The sequence below is a fragment of the Apteryx rowi genome, unplaced genomic scaffold (assembly GCF_003343035.1).
Source record: "Apteryx rowi isolate R43461 unplaced genomic scaffold, aptRow1 scaffold_86, whole genome shotgun sequence".
NCBI lineage: Eukaryota > Metazoa > Chordata > Aves > Apterygiformes > Apterygidae > Apteryx > Apteryx rowi.
Window position 1 is genome coordinate 232,246 of NW_020451160.1, and position 22,630 is coordinate 254,875.

The following is a 22,630-nucleotide window of genomic DNA, read 5'->3' on the forward strand; positions in this document are numbered from 1 at the left end:
CCAGGCCAGGAGACATCTGGTAACATGATGACTCCCCGGCTCTGACGGAGATGGGAGCAGTCCCTTTTAATTAGGCGGATCCGGGAATTAAGGTCTTTTGGGAGTGTTTACAGTGCTTGGGGTTATGGTCGTTTCCCCAGCCTCTGAGTGAGTGTTGAAAGCTGTGCTTTTTATTGCAAGCATGGGAGAAAAACTTGGCTTTCTTAGCCTTTTTCTCACTTAATCGCTGTTTTGTGTTGTTGTTTCAAAGGCAGTTGGCTGCTTGTTGCTCTCTTAATGAGGCCTTTGGGGTGGGGGCAGTGGAGAGCAGTGATTGACTYGGTCTTGGGGAAGGTCCAGCTGCGCTGTGGCATCCTCCGGCCCCGAGATCTTCCTTCTGCCCCGGCTCCGCTCATCCACCGTGCGGGACCCCGGGGTTTCCCACGCTCCCTGCGTGCGAATTGCCGGTGCGGGGAGAGGTGGGAGCCTGTCCAGCGCTCCGGGWCGTGCCTGCAGCATCTCCCACCCGGGCGGGCTGGGACATGGGTGCGCTGGGAGCCTTCGCATCGCAGAGGCGCCTGCGGTCTCCTGGTGAAAGCTCTGCGCTCAAGTGGAGCGGGGCGTCGATCTCGGCTGGGTTTTCTGCTCGAGGCTTTTGCGTTAGCAGCCCTTTGGCCTCTTCCTTCCTGCTGCTCTCGTTTCCCCCACACACACCCCGGCCGGAGAGCGGAGCGGGAAGGATTTCCCCTGCATCCAGGGCAAAGCAACCGCTCCGTCTCGCTGGAGACCTGACCGCYGGCGGCGGCGCGGGGCTGGTACGGGGGGCGCCGGCAGAGCGGGGGGCGCGGGCAGCCGCTCCGATCGTGCCGGGTGCGGGGGGGCGGCCTGCAGTCTTGGCCTGTTCTGAAGAAACCGAGCTTTTCGGGGGGGTGCGCAGGGCCTTCCCCTTTCTCCTTTCTCTTCCGATAACTGAAATCTAGGGGAATTGTGAGCGTTAGATAAAGTTCTTAGAAACTGCACGGGGAAGAGAACAGCCCTATCCGGCCCCTCTCCCGAGGGGGAAACACCCTGGCGCTTTCTCCGCCTTTATGAGATATAGGAGATTCCTATAGTACGGRGGGAAAACGGGGGGAAGGAGGGCGACGCATCCTACTAGACATCAGAGAATCGCYGGCGCTTTGCTGGGGGAGGAGGGAAGCGGGGTGCGTCCTTGGTCTCCCTGCTCCCCCACGCYGGGAAGCGGCCCTGCCGGAGCTGGTTTCGGAGGAGGGCGGCTTTTAGGCTGCAGCTGGCCCCGTTGCTGCTCTTGCAGGTAGGACGCGAGCCTGGAGACACCCGGGTTAGCGCAGGGCCGGCGGACGCGAGGGTCCCCTGGGTGCAAAGACCCCCCCCTTCCCGCTCCGGGCGGCGAGCGCTTGAGGCCGCCCGCTTGGAGTTGGCTTTGCACAGTGATATTGTTGGCTCGCTTTGGGGAAGGGAAACCCGGCGGCTCTGCAGAGCGAGCTTTCCGCTCGCAAGCGGCGCCGTCTGCCTCCGGGCTGTGCCAACCCTCCCGCTGGCAGCCGGTCCGCGGGGGACGGAAGCGGGGTTGCCGCGGATGTGCAAAACTGCGCTTTCCCCCCCCCCCGCCTGCCCGGGGGAACGAGGCCGGAGCGGGCGAGCGGGGAGCCCGCGTCACTGCCGTGCCTCAGTTTCCCCAGCTGCGAAATGCCGCTAACGCCTCCGAAGCGGCGGTGTCCCCCGTGAAAGCGGCTGGTTGTCACCTCCTGGAGGCGAGCAGCAGAGGCCGAGAGCGGCGTTAGCAGCCTGGCAGCAGCCGTGCGGCTGCACCGTTCCCCATGCTCTCTGTAACCGATTCCCCGCGTGCTGCTGCGTAGGAGTCCCGCGCGGCGGGGAGAGAGGCACCGCAGCGAAAGGGGGAGAAGGCGACTGCAAAGCGACTCGCTCGAGTGCCCGACGCCCACGGTCCCCGAGGCCGCGGGGGCCCTCCGGCTGCGCTCGCCGCCTCTGCCCCATCTGCGACTTTATTTTATTTTTTCCGGCTCTTCCCTTAAAATAATAGTTGTTGATGGGTTCGATCCGGCCTGGGCGCTCTCCCGGCTGTGCCGCTTTCACGGCTGAGCTGCGGACCGGGACCGGCCGCCCCCGCGTCCCGCCGAGCTGCCTCCCGCGCGCCCGGAGCTGACTCACGCCGGCCGCTCTCCGAGATGCCTCCGCTCCCCGAGATGCCTCCGCTCCCGGTGCGTCACCCGGCAGCTCGCGCTGGGGATTTGGGTCGCTTATCCCTGTCATTCACTAGCCTGCGGGAACGCCAGAGCCAGGGGAAGGGCCGGGAGCGATGTTTCAATAAGTAAGCCGAAAAGCTGTGGGGCGCGCTGCGGACCGCTCGGGCTAATCCCCGGCACTTCGCCTTGGTGCGTCGCCTCCTCTCCCGCCGGCCCCGGTGAAGGCACCGAGCCGACCCGGAGCCGGGATCGACGCTGCCACGGAGGGCAGAGCATCACGCTGCATGGGACAGGGACGAGCCAGGAGGGACGCTGGTGGGAAACGCGGCTCTGCCGGTCCCAGCGCTCCCCAAAATCCCTGTTTGTGGACGTGACCCCTTTGGAGGGGGCGAGCCGGGGGGCAGCGGAGCATCTCCCTCTGCCTTGCACTGTTGCAGCGGGCGCGCGGGGCCCGTGGGGCGCACGGCCGTTTTGCACAAGTTTGGAAATGGCTGAGTTGAGGCAGGGAGGTTTTATCCAGGCGGCTTCTCCGGTGCGTGTCTTCGAGCCGGTTTTACCACTCACCGGTGCTGCRTGGCGGGACGGTGATGGGAAAGGCAGACGTTCCCCTGCCGGCTCCCTCCCCGCTGCCTCTGACAGATAACGAGCTGGCCCTTCCCAGCCCTTTCCAGAAGCGAAATCAGCTTGAGGTTTGCTGCAGTCTGCGCTGGAGGACTTGGACCGTCGTGATCGTGCGCAGCTACTGAGTGCTCCTTATTTAAGCCAAGCTGAACAGGAATTGGAGTAGCTCTGCGGAATTACACAGTTCTTCGATAAAACCCAGTCGGATTAAATAAATCCAAAAGTAGCTTGGGAAATCTGCGCAGCTCCCAAAAAAGGGCTTTTCCTGATTTTAAAGAGCACTGTAATCCTACCGGAGATGCTGTCGGGTATGCAGCGTGGAAGGATTTGGGAAGGATTTCCGGGGCGGAAGGCCGGCCCCACTGCAAAGGTGCTGATGAGTCCGATGTCTCCGCTGGAAGCGGAAGGTGGAAATGACCTGTGCGTTGGCCCCGCGTCCGGAGAGACGCTGACCTGCCGCGCTGCCGGTTGCATCCCATCCCTTGACGCTTCCAAGTGAGATGGCCACGGCCGGCGCTGCGAGGGGAGAGCCGGGAGCGTGGCTCCGAGCAGAGCGTCACGGCTACTGCCCACGGCCCTTGCTGAAACGCTCCCAGTGCCGCGGAGGAGCCGGGAGCCTCTGCCCGCCCTCGGAGTGGCTCCCGAGTGCCGGGGCTTCTCGGGACCCGGCCATCGCCATGTCCCAGCCACATTCCCGGGACGCCTCCGGGCAAGGTCTTTCCCTTCGCCGCCTACAAGCCAGAGGGGTCTGCCGAGCGGCACCGGGCTGCCGGTGGTGGCGTCGCCTCCGGAGACCGAGGCCATGGTCCTCGCAGGTGGGAAGGACCCACCGTGGGGACGTGTCCTGCTTCACCACGTCGCCGCCGAGCCCTGGGACAGGCCAAGCCGCCTTTGCCGGAGAGCCGGCAGGTGCCATCTCGCCCCACCCGGCTTTTAGCGTGTCGAGGACCGCTCCTTCCCCGTCCTTCCTCCCCAAAATAGCACGTGATCCCGGGGAACGAGCCCTTGTGACGGGGAGCCGGGGCGGCRCGGTCACGAGGAGGCTGGGACGAGCCCAGCGCCAGGCTCGGCCTTGTGCAACGGCGCGAGCAGCCGCGCGCCGGTCCCTGCCCTCGCTTCCTCTCGCCGCCGCGGACAGACGGACGGCCGCCCACGAGCTCCGGAGGCGCCGGCGCAGGGACAGGCCCGCGGCCGCTTTATCAGCATCGCCCAGCGCGGCCGCGGAGGCTTTGCGCTCTCCATCTCGGCTCGGGAGCTTTTGCTTCCTTCCAGGGTGTGCCGAGCGCTCCAAACTCGCCCGGGTGAACAAGCCGCCCTGCGGTTGCCTCATGTCCTGCTCGCCTTAAAGAGGAGGAAAAAAAAGAAGGGGGGGGGAAATGGAGTGAATTTCCTAATTCCAGAAAGAGATCTGACGAGTTGAGCATCTCGGCTGGCTGGAAGCCCTGGGAACCTGTCGGCTCCTCCTGCTCCTTCTCTGCGCGAGCAGGTTTTTTTCCGGCTATCGCACTGACCGCTCGAGACGGCCCAGGCGCCGCGGGAAGGTCGCCGCTGCGTCCCCCCCCCTTGGGCAGAGGCAGTGAAACTCGGTGAGTTTTGCGTTACTGCCGCTTAGCCGAGCGGCGCCCGAACGAGTCGCCCGGCGGCAGCCGAGCCAATGCAGTGCCGCGGGATGAGCCGGGTTTCCCCCGGCGGCGAGTGAGCTGCTGTGATTGAGCCATGGCTGAGCCTTTCCCCGGTGAGCAGGTTGCCTTCTCTGCGGATTGAGGGGGGGGGGAAAGCTTTCCCGGCGCTGGGAGTTGAGGAGGCCGCTGGGTTGTGAAATAGCTCTGCTCGGGCCGTGCCGGCGGTGGGATTTCCGCGCGGCTGTTGTACGTCTGGGCTCGCGGATGCGTGAATCCCCTCGGGGCGGGGAGGCTCTAGGGCAAAAATTACTCCGCGTCTATTAGCCGGTGCGAGATTTGCACCTGGCCGTGGCGCCCGCGCTGATGCTTTCCGGGTTAACACGGGGCTTTTAGCCGTTTTTCTCCGTAACGGCGAGCGAGTGCAGCGTCGGAGCCGGCCACGCTTTCCCGGCAGCCGGCTCAGCTTGGCTCAGCCGCCCCGATCCCGTCTCCAGATTGGGCGTTAATGATTGACCGCGAAGGCTTTGGGCTGGGGCACAGCCCTCCTCGCGGCGGCTCCCAACGGCAAATCGCGCGCGCGTGTCTCCGGCACGGCTCCTTGGACGCGGTGGGTTTGAACTGAGCCCGTGAGGCTTAATTTTAGCAGCTGCTCTCAGTCCCTTACTTCGCTTGAGCCTAAGACCCCTCGTAAAAGCCGTTTGAGGGACTTGGGGCTGCCGCACGTGCCCCAGGCTTCGGGGACACTATCCTGCGTGGCCTCGAGGCGCTGGCACGGATAATTTTAGATGGTGGCAAAACTCAGACGTGATGGACAAGTAACAGCGCTCAGGGTCGCGCTTGCTTTGAAGTCACTCGGACAAGCTGGTTTCTGCAGTGGTGCCTTAAAAGCGTGTTTTGTCCTCAAGAAAAGCCCAAATACTCCAACCACAAGAAGTAAATACAGCCTGAAAGCGGGGAGGCTGCAGACACACACGGCTGGAGCCCGACTCTGCTCCCCCGGCTGCAAGGTCAGACGGGGCTGGTGCTCTCTGAGGCTCCCTTTGAGATGGGTCTGCGCGGGAACGAGAAACCGGCTTTGAGCTTTGCAAGGAGAGGCAGGAAAGAAAAATGCAAAGCATTCAACTTTTCCCCTCCCCTTTCCTCAACTAGTTATTTCCTTTCTTTTCTTTTTTTTCCTTCCTAATATCTTCTCATTTCACGAGCTGTTTGTCTTGGGCTGCTGTTGTCAGATCTGAAACTCGAGCCTGGAAAGCGCTAAGCTTTTTGGAAGAGAGGAGAAGCGGGGGGAGGACGTGCTCCGCGGCGCCTCCGACACCCTTTCCTAGGGCCGTACCTACAGGAAGAGTCGGCGAGGGTTCAATCAGCGGTTAATCAGTTACTCGAACCCAGCGGGTCAGTTGGCTTTCATGTGCAGGAATAACCGAGAGCACCTTTTAACGAGGCTCCTGGCACTGAGGGATGTCTTTAACGTGCTCGTTAATCATTCATGAGGGTGCCGTTAGCGAGCGGCAGCCTTTGCCTAATGGAAAACCAACCCCGCTGTGCAGCGCTGACGGCTCCGGGGGTGTTTGATGGCCCCGTGGTCCCTCGGGGGCTTTGCGGCGTTGTTCCAGCACCCGGAACGTCATCTCACTTGTGGACGTCTCCCACTGTGCCAAACGGGAGAGTGGTCCTCTTCCACCTAGGGCTGGGCGGGCTCCGAGCCCGGCTCCCTGGTGGTTCCCGTTGCACCCGTCGCGTGCCACGTACGTGTCCTTAGGATGGGTGACCCGGAGGGGCGTCTCGCACAAGGACTCTGCTCCGTCCCCAGCTCTGCTCTGCAGGTCGCCGCCTGGCCTGGGAAAAGGGCCGTGCCCCTCGCTCCGGGATGTCGGTATTTGGCTGCGCGCCGTTTGCCGCGATGGCTCCGGGACCCCCCTCTTCCAGCTCAAAACGCGGCGCGTGCAGAGCTGCGGACGTGCCCACGGACACTGGGTCCCTCGTCATCACCCCGGTCCCCGCGGCAGGGCGTCTGCGCAGCTGGTTCCCCGGCGCCAGCTCAGCGCGTCGCCTCTCACTTCCCTTTCCCGGCACCCGCCAGCCCCGGGGCCGAGCGGCGCGGCGAAAGCCGGCTGCGTCCCTCCCCCCCCCCCCCGGCACGCGCCGGAGCCCGCCGGGAGGGAAGCGAGCCGGGCTCACCCGCTCCGGCGCTGGGCATGAGCCGCGCCGAGGCTGTAGGGGTTGGGCGCCGGTGCCAAACCCATGGGAAACTCGAAAACACATTCCCGGCTCGATCCCCGGGGGCGTTTTCCTGCTGGCACGGGTTGGGTTTCGGTAGCAGGGCTCGCGGGGCGGATGCTGCGCGGAGGGGGTGGCCGCAAGCCGGTGTGAGCGAGGGCGCTTCAGCCGCGCGGAGGCCGTCGCCCTGCCCTCCTCCTCCTCCTCTCCCAATGCCGAACATCGGGTTAATGCACGGAGGTGTGAAAACCGATCCAGCCGAGCCGTGCTCCGGGACCGCAGGCGCCCGCCGCCGGTTGCGGCAGCGGCAGGACACCCGCTCCCCCGGGAGCCGTGTTACAGTGCCCTTGGCACGGCCGGGTTCCCACGCGGCACGGCCAGGTTCCCGCATGGCACGGCTGGATTCCCACGTGGCACAGCCTTCCCGGCAGCCGGCTGCCCCCGCTGGAGCCGCGCTTTGCCCCCCTCATTCCCGAGCCGAGGCTCTTAGCCAGGAAAGGCTGCGTTCATCCGCCCTTCCTCAATGCACGGGGGAGCCGGCGGAGAGCCGGGTTAGGCCGTTAAGCGCACGGCAAACGTGCCGCGCCGGGAAGCATTAAGGTCCTTGCCGAGCGCTGGGGGATCCGATGAGAGCAATGGGAGCCTGGGTTTCCGGGCTGGGGGGGCTGCCGAGCTCGGGAAACAGCAGCTGCCTTCCCAGAATAGGGGGGGAACTGGGGAGGGATTTAGCTGCCCTCTGCCAGGCTGCGCCGTGGCCAAACCCCGAAGCACCTGCCTGCCCYGGGACTCGCTCCCATCCCCGTGCGGCCCGGGCTCTCCCGAGCCGCGGTCGTGGCTGCCCGCAGCCGGCACCTTCGGCTTAGTTGCTAAAGAGGAAAACAAACAGCGTCTCCGGCTCACCCGAGGGATGGAAAGTTTTGCTGCCGGGGCTGGACGCCTGCCTGGCGGCCTCCCAGCTCAGCAGTCATTAAACAGCTCGGCGCACCGCTCGCGTTTCTTTCCCGCTCTTCTCCGCGGCCCTTGGGAGCGCGTCGCGGCCGGGGCTCCCTTAATCCCCCGCGTGTCCAGCCGGCCGAGCCTCGCCGGCACGCAGCGAGTTGCTCCTCGTGCCAGCGGCCTGCTGGCTCCCCAGCACGTGGCTCTCGGTCCCGCCGGCGGGATGCAGGGGGTTGCTCGGTGTCAGCAGGCCCTGCGAGCCCCGCCATGGGGTGGGAAGGGGGGGCAGTCAGCGTTGCCGTGCTGGTGCATTCCCAAATCGCTGCCCTGCGGCTGCGGGAAGAGGGAGATGCTCTGTCCCGGAGCAGCCGGCGCCTGCAGCGGATGCCGCAGGGAGCTGAGGCCGTGCTCTCGCCCAGCAGGTCCCCAGGAGGAAATCCACTGCTCTCCTAGTTTGCTTAATCTTGGCTTCAGCCTGCCACCCCCCGTTCCCTGGCCGGTGTCCCAGCCAGCTGCTGGCAGCCCCCATCCCCAAATGCTTGGGAAGCTCTTGTGTTGGGCTCTTCCTGCTCCCAGGAAAAGCTGCAGCCAAACCCAGCGTCTTTTCCTCTCCCGCTGCAGTAGGTTCCTGCAGCCTTGACCGGGTTTTTCATGCGTGGTTTGAATCGTGGTGTCTTCCCCACAGCAGGCAAAGCAGGAGGAGTTCAGCCATGCTCCGGGGCTCCCTTGCGTGAAGGACGGAGGAGAAGGAAGAGGAAGGCCACCGCGAGTGTTCACTCTCGAGACAGGCCGCCTGGGATCCCCGCCACTCTTATGAGGTAGGGACGCGCGGTCGGACGGGCGCTGGCTGAGCCCGGAGGAGAGACACCGGGGCAGGCAGCGGTCGCGGCGTGCACAGGGTGCCCCTGCGATCTCCTYGGTGCACCAAGCGCCCTACGGAGAGGCGTTGGGATCGGCTCCTTCGGTCGCTCTTTGCTTTGGTGCTTAACCGGATGCCAGCGGCCAGCAGCAAAGGAGGAAGCAGCAGCYGAGCTGCCCTCGGCGCCCGAGACATTGCCGTGGTCTAGGGCRGGAGCTGGGGCCTCTCCGGAGGAGGAGAGGCGGACGGCGTGCAGGATGCCTCCCGCCGTCACGCAGCATCTCCCCCGCGACGTCACGGCTCGGGGCGCTGCGTTTCCTCGCCTCGTCCTCCTCCTCCTCGCAGACGGTGCCAGGAGCAACGTCGCGCCTGCTCCTAATCGCATTTGTGGCGACGGCTGCCTCGCGTCTTCCTTTCCAGATCTCCTCCGCTAGCCAATTTGCCTGAATGCCCTTGTCAAGGCTGGAGGGGAGCGGGGTTAATTTTGGAACGGGAGCCCTGCTGCTCCACCAGCCGGAGCCATTAGCGCTTGTTGATGGCAGCGTCTTAGTCAAGCCGGTGCTCAAGCTGCATCTTGGGTTTCTCCCCCAGCCGCACGCCTGCTTTTGCAGGGAAATGAATGGTTATAAAAAGTGCTAGAGATTAGGAAAAGAGCAAATACGGCATTGGCCATGGGGTCCGTGGGCTCCTCGGGGTGGTGATGCTGGAGGCAAAATCCTCTTGCTACCTGCGATTATCTCCCTTTGCAGGGGAACGGTGCGTCCTTGGATCCAGAGGCTCCCAGGAGAGCTCCGTTCCCAGGGCTTGTTCTGGCTTAAGTGGCTTGTTTCGGGGTGGCCTGTGCCTGGCTGCTGATCTAACCCCGCTGCRGGTGCGCGGGGCGCGAAGGCAACGCCAGGCCTTTTTTTGCAAAGAGGGAAGTGCGGACACCGGGCGCCTTGCCCTGGGAGAGCCGGGACTTGGCTGTAGGTTGCGCGTCCCGGGTTGGACTGCTGAGCCTGGCCCCTCTGTAGCCTCTCCTTCGATTTTTAGCGAGTTCGGCATCTAACCCCATCCTCGCCCTGCAACTGCCCCCAGCCGGACCCCAAACTCCTCTCCCCCTTCCTCCTAGGAGCCGTTAAACGGAGCAGGCAGGCGGGAGCACCAGGCGGTTGCCCGGTCCACGAGCTGGCGGAGGGCTGCGGCTGCCCTCTAGCGCCTGCCCGAGCCCGTCCGACGGGTGACACCAGGCTCCTAGAGCCGGGCTTTGCTTGCGCTGGGGCCTGGGGAGGAGGCGGGTTCCTGGGGGTGCCGGGCCAGCGGGTAAAGCCAGGAGTTTGCAGCTGGTGGCATCGCTCGGTTCCCTCAGCTTAGGCTCGGTGGTGGTGGGTGGCAGCAGAGAGGTGCCAGTGGGACCCGAGGCATCCAGACCTTCGCTTCCTCCCTCGTAGTGGTCCTGTGGCCGCGAGAGGAGCTTTCCAGGGTGCAGAGAGGTTTGCGGCACCGTCCACCCATGCTGGCAGTGGACGGGGAAGCGAGTGATGGCCGGCGGTGTGCCCACCGCGGAGCTTCACCTCCGAGTGCTGGGGCTGGGAGGTGCCTCCGAGGCCGAAGAAGCTGAGGGCGCTTGCGGTAAAGGGCAAGCAGAGGCTTGGGGCTGCCAGTGTTGGCAGTAAAACATCTTCCCATCCCTGAGGATGGGGCAGAGCTCTCGGGTGCCCTGGGAGGTACGTTGGGGCGAGCTCCCCTGCACCGTYGTGCTGAAGGGGCTTCCAGGGCCGCAGCCTGGGACCTCCCTGCTCGGGGCCTCTCTGCGAGCCCAAAGGCAGGATTCGGCCCCCGCGGGGGCACGGGGAGCTCTAACCCTGCCCTTCCTGCCGTCCCTTGCTCTGCTCCTCACGCCGCTTCCTTATCTGAGCTTGCCTGCCCGAAATCTGCCCGTTTGGCCTTTTTTCTCGGCTTGACGAAAGGCATCGCCTCCGTGACGCGCCGTGCCCCCCTTCAGCCGCCRTGGTGACGCGGAAGGGGAATCCAGCTGACCTGCTCCCGCAGCTTTGCCTGCTAATCCGCCCTTCCGCTCCCGTGGCGCGTCCGGCGTCTCGGCCGCGCCGGATCTGCTCGTGGCCGGCCCCCCCCTCAGCCCGGCCGGCTCTAAACGCTGCGGGGTGAGTGTCGGCGCCGAAATCCCCCGGCGGCCCCTGACCTGGGGGCTCTCGCCAGCCGTCCCTGCGGGCGAGCGTGCGTCAGGCAGGATTACCGAGCCTGGCACCTGTAAACACGCTTAGGCTGCTTAACCCACGGCTCCCGGGCAGTCGAAAYGGTGCTGGGATCACCTTTTAGGTCGGTGCGCCTTGAGCCCCTTAGCGGGGTGGTCCCAGGGAGGGATGGGGGCAACCAAACCCGCCCCAAGGTGCAGCCYGTCACGGAGATGGCTGGGAGAGATGGTGCCTCCAAGGGGGTGTGGGCTCTTTCTGCGTCGGCTGGTTGGAGAGAGCCTCCTTTTCTCCACCGAGGGCTGGCTGCGGCCCCAGGCTTTCGGTGCAGGAGGGGAACCTGACACGGGCTCATTGGCTCTGGTGCTTTCCTTGCCCCGTGAGTTTGACGTTCCCCCAGGGGATGCTCAGAGCATGTTTGAACGTGGGCGATGTGATACCCTTGCCCAGTCCCGCTCAGCTCCAAGGCTCTGGTGAGTGCTGTGCCGAGGTGCTTGGTATACATCTGGATGGGCTTCTCACTGGGAGAGCTGGGTGGATCTGAACCCTCAGAGATGAGGTACCTGCATCAGGAGCCCGCATTTCCTTTGCGACCTGTCCAAACTGGAGAGGTGGTGTGGGTATCAGGGGGCACCTGAGAACGGGCCACCATCTCGGCTGGGGGTCTTTGGGGCTGTGATGAAGCTGGGTGGATCTGGGCCCTTTTCCAACCCGTGCTTCTGGAGGCACCATCGGGGTGAAGCTCCCATYGCTGTGGTGCTCCGGGCAGCATCTCCCCAGCCACGCAGCTCCCCGGGGACTCTCGCTGGTGGCACCTGCCTGGCGACCCTCTGTGGGAAATGAGTGGTGGAGCCACATGTCGGGTCTGCAAAGCATCCTCCTATTCCTTGGGGCTGGTGATGCTGAAAGCGAGCAAGACGCGGCTGTCTGATTGATCGTGTGATCTTAAATGGCTGAGTAAGGGAGCTCTCCCCATCTCCTGCTGAGGCATAGCCTCTCCCCACGTGTGAGCTTGCATCTCGTAGGACCTGGCCAACTTTAACCCTGCCTGGGGCTACCTGTGCTGCTTGGAGTTTGCCACGGGCCAGCAGCCTTCAGGGAGCAAAGCTTCAACCCTGCAAGTGTGAGGTTGTGCAAACRGCCCTGAACTCAAACAAGGATTGCCTCTCCTCTTGGCCTGCATGTTGCTCCATCTCTTGCCCGTGCACGAAAAGCATGCGCTGGCTCCCGGGATATTTGGATGAGGCATCCAGGACTTGTGCCTGGAAAGAGAAGGGAGCCGAGAGGTGAAATGCTGCCAAACATGGTGCAAACTGGTGGCAGCCATGGTCCCCCCAGGGAGCAATTAGAGGAGAGAAATCTGTGCCTCTTTCCCAGCGACAGAGGAAGCGCTTAAAGCATTTCCCTGCCTCCTGGGGTCCCCCCTGCACAAAGCCCCATTAACGGTTAATGCTTCTGCCGATGTCTTCCGGCGCGGATCCGCTTACCCTGCAGAAGATGGGGAGGGAGGGGATGCAGCGAGGCCGTGAAACGGGCATTACGGCCATTCCCCTCTCGCCTACGCGCTGACTCCCTGTCCGCCTCCCTCCCTCGCAGCCTGCCGAACGCCGCCTGCCCGAGATGTCGTCCGGCGACAAGAACGGAGGCAGCCGCTCCAGCAGCAGCCGCCTGCAGAGCAAGAAGCCCCCCAACCTCTCCATCGTCATCCCCCCCCGGGAGGCAGAGGAGGACGGTGCTCGCAAGGAGGTGAGCAGGGCTCTCTGGCAGCCGGCACTGGTTTGCTGGGACCCTTCTGTTCGTGGTGGTTCTGGGAGCCTCTCTGGAGCCTCCTCCAGGGCATGGGGTGAGAAGTGCCAGCTCCCGTCTCCTGCAACATGCATGTCCAGCTAGGGGCTGTGATCATCTCCTGGATGGAGCAGTGGTTGAATCCAGGCTGGGTTCAGCACGGTGATGCTGGCAAAGTGAGGGGAAGGAGCTGGTTGCTTCTGCAGAGGAGCTGATCCTTCCTTGCTGCAGAAAATCTTGTTTTCTTCCATCCCGTGCTGGGCTTGGGAGCTCCTGGAGAGCAGCGGGAACGCGGACTCCCCAATTACACGTCTTGTCTTCCAGCCCTCAAAGGTCCCCATCTACCGAAAGAGCAAGAGCCTGCAGGAGCCCAGGTCGAAGAGAGACGACAGCTCCTTGGAGAAACGTCCCAGCTTCCGCCGACAGACCTCCCTGTCCCAGAGCATCCGCAAGTGAGGKCTCGGGAGGGCTGGCCACCACCGGCCTGGGCTGGCGCGAGGGCACGGTGGGCTCTGGCRGTGGTGGGGTGGCTGGAGGGATCCCCACGCTCCAGTCTGGGTGTTATGGCTGCAGGTACTAGCCAAAGGCCTCGGGATGAGGAGAGTCAGGGCTTGAAAGGAAAAGCCTTGGAGGATTTAGCRTGGCTTTGTTTTGACTCGCTGTTATCTGCCTAGGAATCATCCCACAGCAGAAGAATTGTTTAGTACTGACTCAAATGGTTGGTTTATAGATTCAGAGAATTTCTCCCTGCTGTTTGTGCAGGACCTTCACAAACGGCTTGAGCTGTACTCTTGCTGCAGCACAGAGCTGATATACTATCTCATGCACCGTGTGAGTCTCAGTGGTGTTAGCTCTCCAGAGAGACCTGAGCGCCATCAATCCCTCTACAACACCCCTTCTCCCTCCAGAGACCCATAGTCAGGTCAAAATTGTGCCCTGCTCCGGGTGAAGCTGAAATGCCCAAACTCAGATCACCTGCTTGAGAGGAGGACGCGAGCACACAGACCCCATCTGGGATAGCAGTGCCGGGCTCGGGACACGGGTCGCGTGGTGCATGGCGGGGAGATCAGCTGGGTGATGAACGTGTCCGTCCCCTTCCCTCGTGCAGGGGCACAGCGCAATGGTTTGGCGTCAGCAGCGACTGGGAAGGCAAGCGGCAGCACTGGCAGCGCAAGAGCTTGCAGCACTGCAGCATGAGATACGGCAAGCTCAAGCCTGCCTACCGCGACATGGAGCTCCCCAGCCAGGAGGTGCCCTCCTTCCAGGGCACCGAGTCACCAAAGCCGGCCAAGATGCCCAAGGTAGAGCTCGGGGGCGCGCGATCGGGGTCCTGGTCTGAAGCTTTTCTCTCCGAGCACCAAGAGGCCTCTCCCTCTTCCCAGATCGTAGATCCGCTGGCCAGGGGCCGTCCCTTCCGCCATCCCGATGAGACCGATCGGCCCCACACGCCCCACCACGTCCTGCCCCCCCTGACTCCCGGCGTCTCCTCCTTGGCCTCCTTCAACAGCATCCGCTCCGGCTACAGCCGCATGCCCCGCCGGAAGAGGGAGTCGGTCGCGCAAATGAGCTACAAGGCGGCCGCAGCACTTCTCCGCGTGAGTCGTGGGGAGTGGGGTGTTCTTCTTCCCTTCTTGACTTGTTTTTCAGTTCTGTCCCTCCCCCATCATCTTTGTTTCTTGGCTTTCTGCTTTGCACAAAGATCACTGTCTCTCTCCGGTGCAGGTTTGAGGGGTGAGGATGTTTTTAACCTGAGCTCAGCTTAAAAAGAGAAGTTTTGGTGGAAACATGACCACCAAAGTGGAACTATCTTGCACGACATACCTAGAAAAAACAGCTTTGGGGTTTCACTGCAGACAGGTCTGGCGAGCTTTTGCTGCAGGGGAAATTTCTCTGGAGGCTTTCTAGCCCCTGGAGAGTCCTGGGCAAGCCTTGGGGATGGGTTTGTAGGGCAGGGACTGAAAAGGGGATCCCAAGTTCACTTGTGTGCTGACTAACGTGATCGTGATCCAACGCTGCTGGTTCTCGGGAGCTAAAGGTGGTGTCTGTCTGCTGCTCCTGCTGGCTGGGCTACCCCATGCAGGAGTTTATGACAGCTGGTATTTAATGCTTGCTGACCCGGCTTCGGCTTTGGGGAGGAATGCTCCAAGGATCTGAGAAACCCTCAGCGCTGCCAAAACTGGGGGCTTCTTGTTTCTTATCCTTGTTTGCTTCCCCTGCAAAAGGGCCGCTCTGTGCTGGAGCCGCTGGCTCAGAAGCGGAAGAGCAACAAGAGGAGCTTTGTGTACCCCAGCTTCCTGGACGAGGACATGGTGGACGCTGCCGATACCCTGGACTCGTCCTTCTTCAGTAAGGCAAGCGCAGTTCCCCCAGAGAGGGGAGGGGGCCCTGCGCCCGGAGCCAGCCCGGCTGGTGGGATCAGGCCATGTGGGGGCTCCTCCACGCTGACCCCATGCGGGTCTGTGAGGGGGCTGAGAGCAGAGCAGGGCTTTCACAGGCACGATGGCGTGTAGACCATTGGTGGGGAGCTTTGCCATCCTGTGGTCCTGTCCCCTCTTTGCTCTTAGGGCAATCATCAGGAGAAAGCGGTTTTCTGATCTGGGGCCTTTCTGTCCCATCAGAGATGGTCCAAGGCTGTAACAAACACTTGGAGCCCACCAGAGCTAGGGAGACGTGGTGTTCACACTTGCATGGCTCAGCACAGAACGGTCAATGGTTTACCCAAAATGGCAGCGAGAGGGGTTTTAGCTGCATTCGGGGCTGTGGATGTGCAAAGGGACCTGTGTGTCAGTGCCCAGCCCTGCCCTGGGAGCAGAGAGGACCAGTGTTTGCTGTGCACTGCAGAGCCCCCACCTCGGTGATGCTCCCCGGGGAGAGAGGAAGCAATGCTGTGGTCGTGGGTGCGTTTCAGACCCTGCAATGAGGAGTTAGTGGGATGTAAATGGAGATTATCCTCTCCCTGGGCTCCACGGCCAGGTCGGGGCTGGCTGGCCTGGCTGTGCGCTTCCTCAGTCAGAAGGAGGTTTCTTGGCCATCACCCAGGAGTTTCTGTGCTCCTTTCAGATGGACATGCACGACGAGACATACTCCATGCCGGATGATGTCTTTGAGTCACCACCTCTATCGGCCACATATTTGCGCATGCACCCGGTGGGGGAGGATGTCAGGGTGTCCCCGGAGGTGGAGCAGCTCACTCCGTGAGTACCATCTCTTGGTCACACGCTGTCCCCGACGCTGTCTGCACGGATCCCTCCCATTGAAGGCCCTGCTGTGTCCCCATCTCTCCCTGCCCTGGGGCACTTCAGCATCTTCTAGCACACTCCTGTGTGGATGAATCCAAAAGATACCCCTAGCCCTTATCCCAGGGCATCCTCTGGGCTGCCCCAGCCCTGGGGTGAGGCTGCGGGGTTGCACATGGGGTGTTTCTCGGCTGGCCCCTTTCGGCAGGCTCATTGGGTTTCTCCTCTCCCTGCAGAAGGGAGGGTGCCCGGCTCACCCCGGCCTCCGCCGGCCCCGCTCCCAGGAGAGGCAGGCGCATCGCTTCCAAAGTGAAACACTTCGCCTTCGACCGCAAGAAGCGCTACTATGGGCTGGGGGTGGTGGGGAAGTGGCTGAACAGGACGTACCGCCGGAGCCTGAGCAGCATAGTGCAGTCCCAGCTGGAGAACACCGACAGCCACCGGTGAGCAGGACCAGCGGGACGGGGATGGGGTATGTGGGCTGGGGGTGACCAGCCGAAGAGCCAGCCCCGTTCCTCGGGGCTCTCCCATGGGTCACACAGCTGCGTCTCTGCTTTGATGCTTGTTGGAGATCAGGGCTCAAGGCCTGCTGGGCTGCTTCCCTGCTGGGGTTGGATGCACATCACTGCGGTTGGTCACTGCATGTCCTCATGGCTGCTCTGCCCGGGTGACCACTGTCCCTGTGCCTGGCCTCCTCCTCCTCCTCCTCCCTACATCCTGCCATCCTTGAGCTGCTCCATGACCCCAGGCTCCTTCCTCCGCAGGCCCTATTTCACCTACTGGATCACCTTTGTCCACATCCTCATCACCTTGCTGGTCATTGGCACGTACGGCATCGCCCCCATCGGCTTCGCCCAGCACGTGACGACACAGTTAGTAAGTTTAAGAGCTGCCGGCCGGGACCATCCCCTCCTGGCTGCCCAGTGACATGTCCAGCTCCCCGGTGGCAGCCAGCTGCTGAGGAAAGCAAGCCTGGCACCCGGGGAGGGGTGCATTAAACACCCCGCAGGAGGGATCATCCCGCTGGGATGCTGCCCAGAAATCGGTCTTCCTGGGGGGACGAGGAGGGCTGCCCGGACCCTGGCGAGCTCAGGGCAGGCTGGGCTGGAGGCTCACATCCCGGGCTGGGCTTGCTCCCTCCGTGTGCCCCGTGTCTCCGACTCCGCTCCGTGGAAGCCGGCTGCGTGACTCTGGCTTTGCTCGACAGGTGCTGAGGAACAAAGGCGTCTACGAAAGCGTCAAGTACATCCAGCAGGAAAACTTCTGGATTGGGCCCAGCTCGGTAAGGCGTTTGCCAGGCTGCCGACCCTCACCTCCGCCAGCCCGAGGCTCTGTCCTCTGGCCGGCCGCCGCTTTCCCTTCCCTGAGCTGAGGGTGGGAGGTCACCACGGTCTCCTCGGGGTGCTCCTTTCTCCTCTCCTCCTGGAGAAGAGCTCTGACCCCGGTTATTCCTCAGTAACCCTTGTTCCAACCTGCTGCCCCGGGACTTTGGCACCTCAGTCCCTCTGGGCACTTGCTGCCTGGTCCCAAGCCAGGCTGGGCGGCAGCTGYTGGGAAGGGAGATGTGCTGGGGAAYGAGAGTGGGCAACAGACCTCCTCCATGCCCGGAGAGCATCCCATGGCCATGTGCCACCTTCCCAGATCGACCTGATCCACCTGGGGGCCAAGTTCTCCCCCTGCATCCGGAAGGACCGGCAGGTGGAGCGGCTCATTCAGCGCGAGAGGGACCGGGAGCGCARCTCCGGCTGCTGCGTCCAGAACGACAACTCGGGCTGCATCCAGACGCTGCCGCAGGACTGCTCGGTGAGTGTGGTGGGCTGCGCATCCCCTTCTGCTGCGGGCACGGGGCAGTGGAGAAATGTTGGGTTTTCCGGAGGGAAGGGAGAARCTGTCTCAGCCCAGCGCAGCCTCGGAGCACARACGGGTGTGTGGTGTGATGCACGCRGGGGTCAGAGCAGCGTGTTCACCGCTCACACCCCGAGTCTCTCCGTCCCCGCAGGAGACGCTGGCAACGTTCATCAAGTGGCCAGGCACCAACGCGCCGACGATGGGCTCCGGCAAGAAGCGGACATCAGGGGCCGTGTGCCATCAGGACCCCAGGTAGGAGTGAGGTCTGGGGGAAGGTGGCACAGTCGCCAGGCTGTGTGCAGAGCACGTGTGGGAGATGTCACTTGGGGCTGGGTTTCCAGCTCAGATGCCTTGAATTCATCTGCCCAAGGGAGAGGCTATTTGAGTAWCCTGTGGCCCTTGCACACCGTAGGAGAGGGGTAAGGAAGAGAGAATAGGCAGGGAARCTGAGGCAAGGTCTGCCCTAAGTGCATGCAGCAATGAGCAAGCCAGAAGGACACCCCAGGAACCTTGCCAGTCTTGTGGTCAAACTATCCTGTCTGCCCTGATCCACAGGTGAGATGAGCAGGAGCACATGATGTTGCAAGGGGGCATCAAGCAAAATTATCTGGCAGATGTTTTGACTGCAGTGACATTAACCTGCAGAGCATGTTGCAGTAGGGTGCTCTAGGAGTTAAAAGTGCAGAAATCCCCCCAAAAGCAAAYGAAGCTTGCAGGTGGAAGCTTGCAGGTCCCCAGAGCTGTCCGTGCCCCAGAGGGAGGTTAGGTTGGGGGGAAGGATGTGTTGGGGGAGASCCTTATTGACACCCCACGTCCACCTCCTCCTCCCAGGACGTGCGAGGAGCCAGCGTCAAACCCACCCCATGTGTGGCCGGACGATATCACCAGGTGGCCGGTAAGAGCCCACTGCGGCTGCAGCCCCTCTTTGCCCTGGGGCTCGCGGGGCGCGTTGCGAGGTCCCCATGCGGTGGCACCTCGGCAGCAGCGGTGGTGGTGGCAGGAGGGTGGTCCGCCAGGCGATGGGCGAGGAGCCGGGCGCGGGGGCCGCGGGCAGCAGCCTCGATCCGGTCCCTCCCCACAACTCTTCTCCCTCCGGCTTGCAGATTTGTACCTACGAGACCAAAACCAACCACACGGGCTTTGCGCACATGGACTGCCAGATCAAGGGCAGGCCCTGCTGCATCGGCACCAAGGGCAGGTGAGCCGCGACCGCGCGGGGACCGGACCCGGGGCAGGCCGAGCCGGGTCCCCGCTCCGTGTCCTGAGTCGTGCCGGGGAGCGAGGGAGGTCGGAGAGCCTCGGACGAGGCGTGCTGGGGGAGGAGGGCRGGAAGGGCTGCGACGGCGGGGACCCTCTCCCGGCCGCCCTGGGCGAGGGAGGGGACGCCGGTGGGAGCCCGGCCCGGAGCGAGCCTGCTGCCTGCCCCCGCCAGCTGCGAGATCACGACGCGGGAGTACTGCGAGTTCATGCACGGCTACTTCCAYGAGGAGGCGACGCTCTGCTCGCAGGTGAGCGGGGCCGGCGGGCGGCGCGGGGAGCCCGGCCCGCGTTTCGGGGGCTTGGCGCTTGCGGTGCCTTGCTGAGGGCCGTCCAGCCTGGCATCCCGCCTGGGGCGGACGTTGGGGCTGGTGCCAGCGGGGGTGAGCCGAAGCCCAGAGCTTTCCCGGCTGACGGCCAGGCTCCTGCTGCCGCCGCACGCCCACCTTGCTGCTGCGGGTTAAGACGGAACRTAGGGCTTGAGCCAGCCTAGCCCAGGCCACGCTGGTGCCCTTGGGAAAAGCAGAGCCCTGCCATGGTACCAAGCACGTCACGGGCAGGAAAACGACCTTCCAGTGGCTGCTGGGGACGGTTGGTTGTTCCCTTCCCAGCCATGGACCCAGCACTGGGCAGTGCAGGTGCCCTGGACCGCCCAGGGTCCCCTCTCTGACCCAACACGTGGCAGCGCTGTCCAGATGTTGACGTAACCCGTCCTTTGCTCCTCTGCGGCTCCGGGCTGTGGGCTGAGCTCCGGTAGCCCCCGAACCTGTGTCTGCCTTTCCAGGTGCACTGCCTGGATGAAGTCTGCGGCCTCCTGCCCTTCCTGAACCCGGAGGTCCCCGACCAGTTCTACCGCCTCTGGCTGTCCCTGTTCCTGCACGCGGGGTGAGTGGTGGCTTCGTGCTCCCAGACCTCTCCTCTACGACCCAGCACCCAGGGCTGGGGGCACTGGTGATAACTTGGTGTCCAGTGGGCTGTCTGTCATCTCTTAAACCATGATCCCTTATGGATTGGAAGAGAAGAGGGGAGAAACACCCCCTAACTACAGTGATACCCCACAAATGTGCTGTCCCTGGAGGGTATCTTGTAAGATAAATGGTCTTGTGCCGTGGGGCAGTGGGTGGGAGCACTGGGAAGGGGTCTGGCAGGGCCGGGGGATCTAACCTGGGGCCTCTTCCGCCAGGGTCATCCACTGCCTGGTGTCAGTGACTTTCCAGATGACGGTGCTGAGGGACCTGGAGAAGCTGGCGGGCTGGCACCGCATCTCCATCATTTTCATCCTCAGCGGCATCACGGGCAATCTGGCCAGCGCCATCTTCCTGCCCTACAGAGCAGAGGTGAGGACGCCTTGCCGGGCCGGGGATGGCTCGCTGCCCCACGGACCGGCCCTGGGAAGTCCCAAAGCCTCTTAGCTCTCCTACCCGGGCTGGCTATGGGGCCTTGTGCTGGCCACTGAGCAAACTTGCTTGTGGCAAGATGTTCCTGGGCATGAAATGTGCCCAAGAGCCCATCAGTTCCCCAAAGATGGTCAAAAAAGTCATTTCTAAGTGAACAGCCCAGGGCTGCCCTCCCCGGTCCTGGCCAGGCTGGGGTTTGGGGAGAGGGTTTTGCCTGGGGTGGCAGGAGGCCGGTGCCCCCTTTGCTCTGCTCCTCACGGCAGGAGTGAGGTCTCTGCCCCACGTGTGGGGTCTGCACCCGCCACGTGGGTCACGTGTCCCCCCGTGGCGGTGCGCGTGCGGGTGCCTCGGCGGAGGCAGATGGCTAATCTGCTGGCAGCGAAGTCCTGCCGGGCTTTAAATGCGATCATGCGGAGCGCCCTAATCCGCCCGGGGGTGCACGGGGCCGCGGCGGGGGCCGGGGGCGATGCCACCTCGCTGCCGTGTCTCCCGAAGCGCTGGCTCCGCGGAAGCAGCACCCGCGCGCTCCTCTGCATCGCCCACCTCCCGGGGGCTCGGAGGGGTGCAAGGGCCCAGTGCATTTTGCAAGGCAAGAGATGGTCCCCAGAGGTGCGTCGGGACCTGGCGCCACGGGCACCCCAACCCTTCCTGCCGTAACGCCCCTCTCCCCGCCTGCCCCGGCCTTGCAGGTGGGCCCGGCCGGGTCCCAGTTCGGCTTGCTGGCTTGCCTCTTCGTCGAGCTCTTCCAGAGCTGGCAAGTCCTGGAGAAGCCGTGGAAAGCCTTCCTCAACCTCTTTGGGATCGTCCTCTTCCTCTTCGTCTGCGGCCTCTTGCCGTGGATCGACAACATCGCCCACCTCTTCGGCTTCCTCAGCGGCCTCCTGCTCTCCTTCGCCTTCCTGCCCTACATCACCTTCGGCACCGTGGACAAGTACCGCAAGCGGGCCATGATCATCGTGTCGCTGCTGGTCTTCGTGGGGCTCTTCGCCTCGCTGGTGATCTGGCTGTACGTCTACCCCGTGAACTGGCGCTGGATAGAGTACCTCACCTGCCTGCCCTTCACCAGCAAGTTCTGCGAGAAGTACGAGCTGGAGCAGGTCTTGCACTGACCCCGGCGGAGGAGAGGAGGTCGCGGCGGTGCGGGGAGAGGGAGCGGCGTTACTTTTTGAAGCGGGGCGGTCAGGCACAGGGTGGATTTTTAGCCAGCCCGGAGGAGGTGGTGGTGGAGCAGGTCGTGGTTTAGAAGCAGGGCGTTGCCTCCGGTCTGGGCGGCGGGGCGGGCGCTCTGGGATGGGACGTGCCTTAGACATGGCCTCGTCCCCCGGGCTGGCAGGGCTGCGCTTCTGGGCTCACCCGTGTCCCGTAAACGCCGGGGACAGGGGAGGAGCGGGGCTGGAGCCCACCTGGTTTGCACCGCCCCGTGGCACTGAGAAGCCATAACTGCCAGGTTTGGAGACCAACCCAGGAGCCCAGCTGCTGCCCGGCCGGGGAAGGGACCCAGCGAGAGGGGAGTTTTCGGGTTTTGGGTGTCCTCCTCGCTGCGGAGGTGCCGGAGCAGCCGCCGAGCGCCGGCCCCGCGAGACCTCCTGCTTCCCGCAGCCAAACGCGGGGCCGGAGGCGTTTCACGCTTGCCTTGAAAGCMCTTCAGTGCCTCGACGCCGGAGCTGCCGGGCTGCCCGGCTCTTGCTGCAGCCGCCCTCTCCGCCGCGTCCCTGCCCCGGCCCCCGCGGGCGCTGCCGCTCATACTGTGAACACAACCCCCTTTGTGCAGGGGCGCTTTTTTTTTTTTATATATATTATATATACGTGGCTCTCGGTGATGTTTGCCGGCCCTGCGGGCCCCTGGGGGCAGCCACGTCGCAGCTGGGCTTTGGCTCRCTCCGGCTCTTTCCTGAGCTGTCCCGGGGGGACCTGGGTCCCCGGCAGCCTGGCAGCGGGCTGGCAGGTCCTGCCACGGCAGCCCTAGGTTTTCTGCAAGGGAGCCGGGGCGTCTTCCCGAACACAAGCCGTGGGCTGCGGTGAGGATCCCCGACGGCCCCCCTGGGGCCTGACCCCATCCCCGGCTTTGGGCTCCCCGGAGCCTCTGCTGCGGCTCCGAGATGCTCAGAGCTGAGGTTCGATGGTATTTTTTTCAGTCCCACTTTCTCCTCCCCTGTTCCCATGAGGCCTCCAAAGGAAGCCTTCTTCTGAAACGGGATCTTCACTGGATTTAGTCAGGAATTGGGGGTGGGGGGCAGCTTCTTTTTCCCTTATTTCAGTGGAGTTCCCTTTTTTAAAGTGGAGAAGCAGCACGTGCCGGCTTCACAGCACGGTGCTGGGAGGTGTTTGCTGGGAAAGATGTGCTGATGGTTTTGCTGGGCTCCTTCTGTGAAGCCCAAGGAGAGGCAGGATGCGGCCAAACGCTGCCTGCCCTCGGACCCCTCGGGAAGCCTTTGGCATTCCCACCTTTCACTGCT

General features: G+C 63.5%; 1 protein-coding gene across 2 annotated transcripts; it reads left to right on the forward strand.

Annotated features, from left to right (window-relative positions):
* The first annotated feature begins 717 nt into the window (after positions 1–717).
* On the forward strand, positions 718–21,589 carry RHBDF2 (rhomboid 5 homolog 2). 2 transcript variants are annotated; one of them, XM_026090504.1, is made up of 19 exons: positions 718–794; positions 8,286–8,418; positions 12,248–12,397; positions 12,761–12,888; positions 13,545–13,737; positions 13,819–14,031; positions 14,659–14,787; positions 15,497–15,630; positions 15,909–16,115; positions 16,437–16,548; positions 16,880–16,954; positions 17,314–17,475; positions 17,672–17,772; positions 18,352–18,415; positions 18,624–18,718; positions 18,953–19,028; positions 19,562–19,662; positions 19,961–20,114; positions 20,864–21,589. In XM_026090504.1, the coding sequence occupies exons 3-19, from the start codon at positions 12,272–12,274 to the stop codon at positions 21,281–21,283; spliced, it is 2,490 nt and encodes an 829-aa protein (XP_025946289.1). In that variant the 5' UTR covers positions 718–794; positions 8,286–8,418; positions 12,248–12,271; the 3' UTR covers positions 21,284–21,589. The 2 variants fall into 2 exon arrangements, with proteins under 2 accessions (XP_025946289.1, XP_025946288.1); XM_026090503.1 differs by lacking the exon at positions 718–794 and adding an exon at positions 1,141–1,291.
* The last annotated feature ends 1,041 nt before the right edge of the window (positions 21,590–22,630 follow it).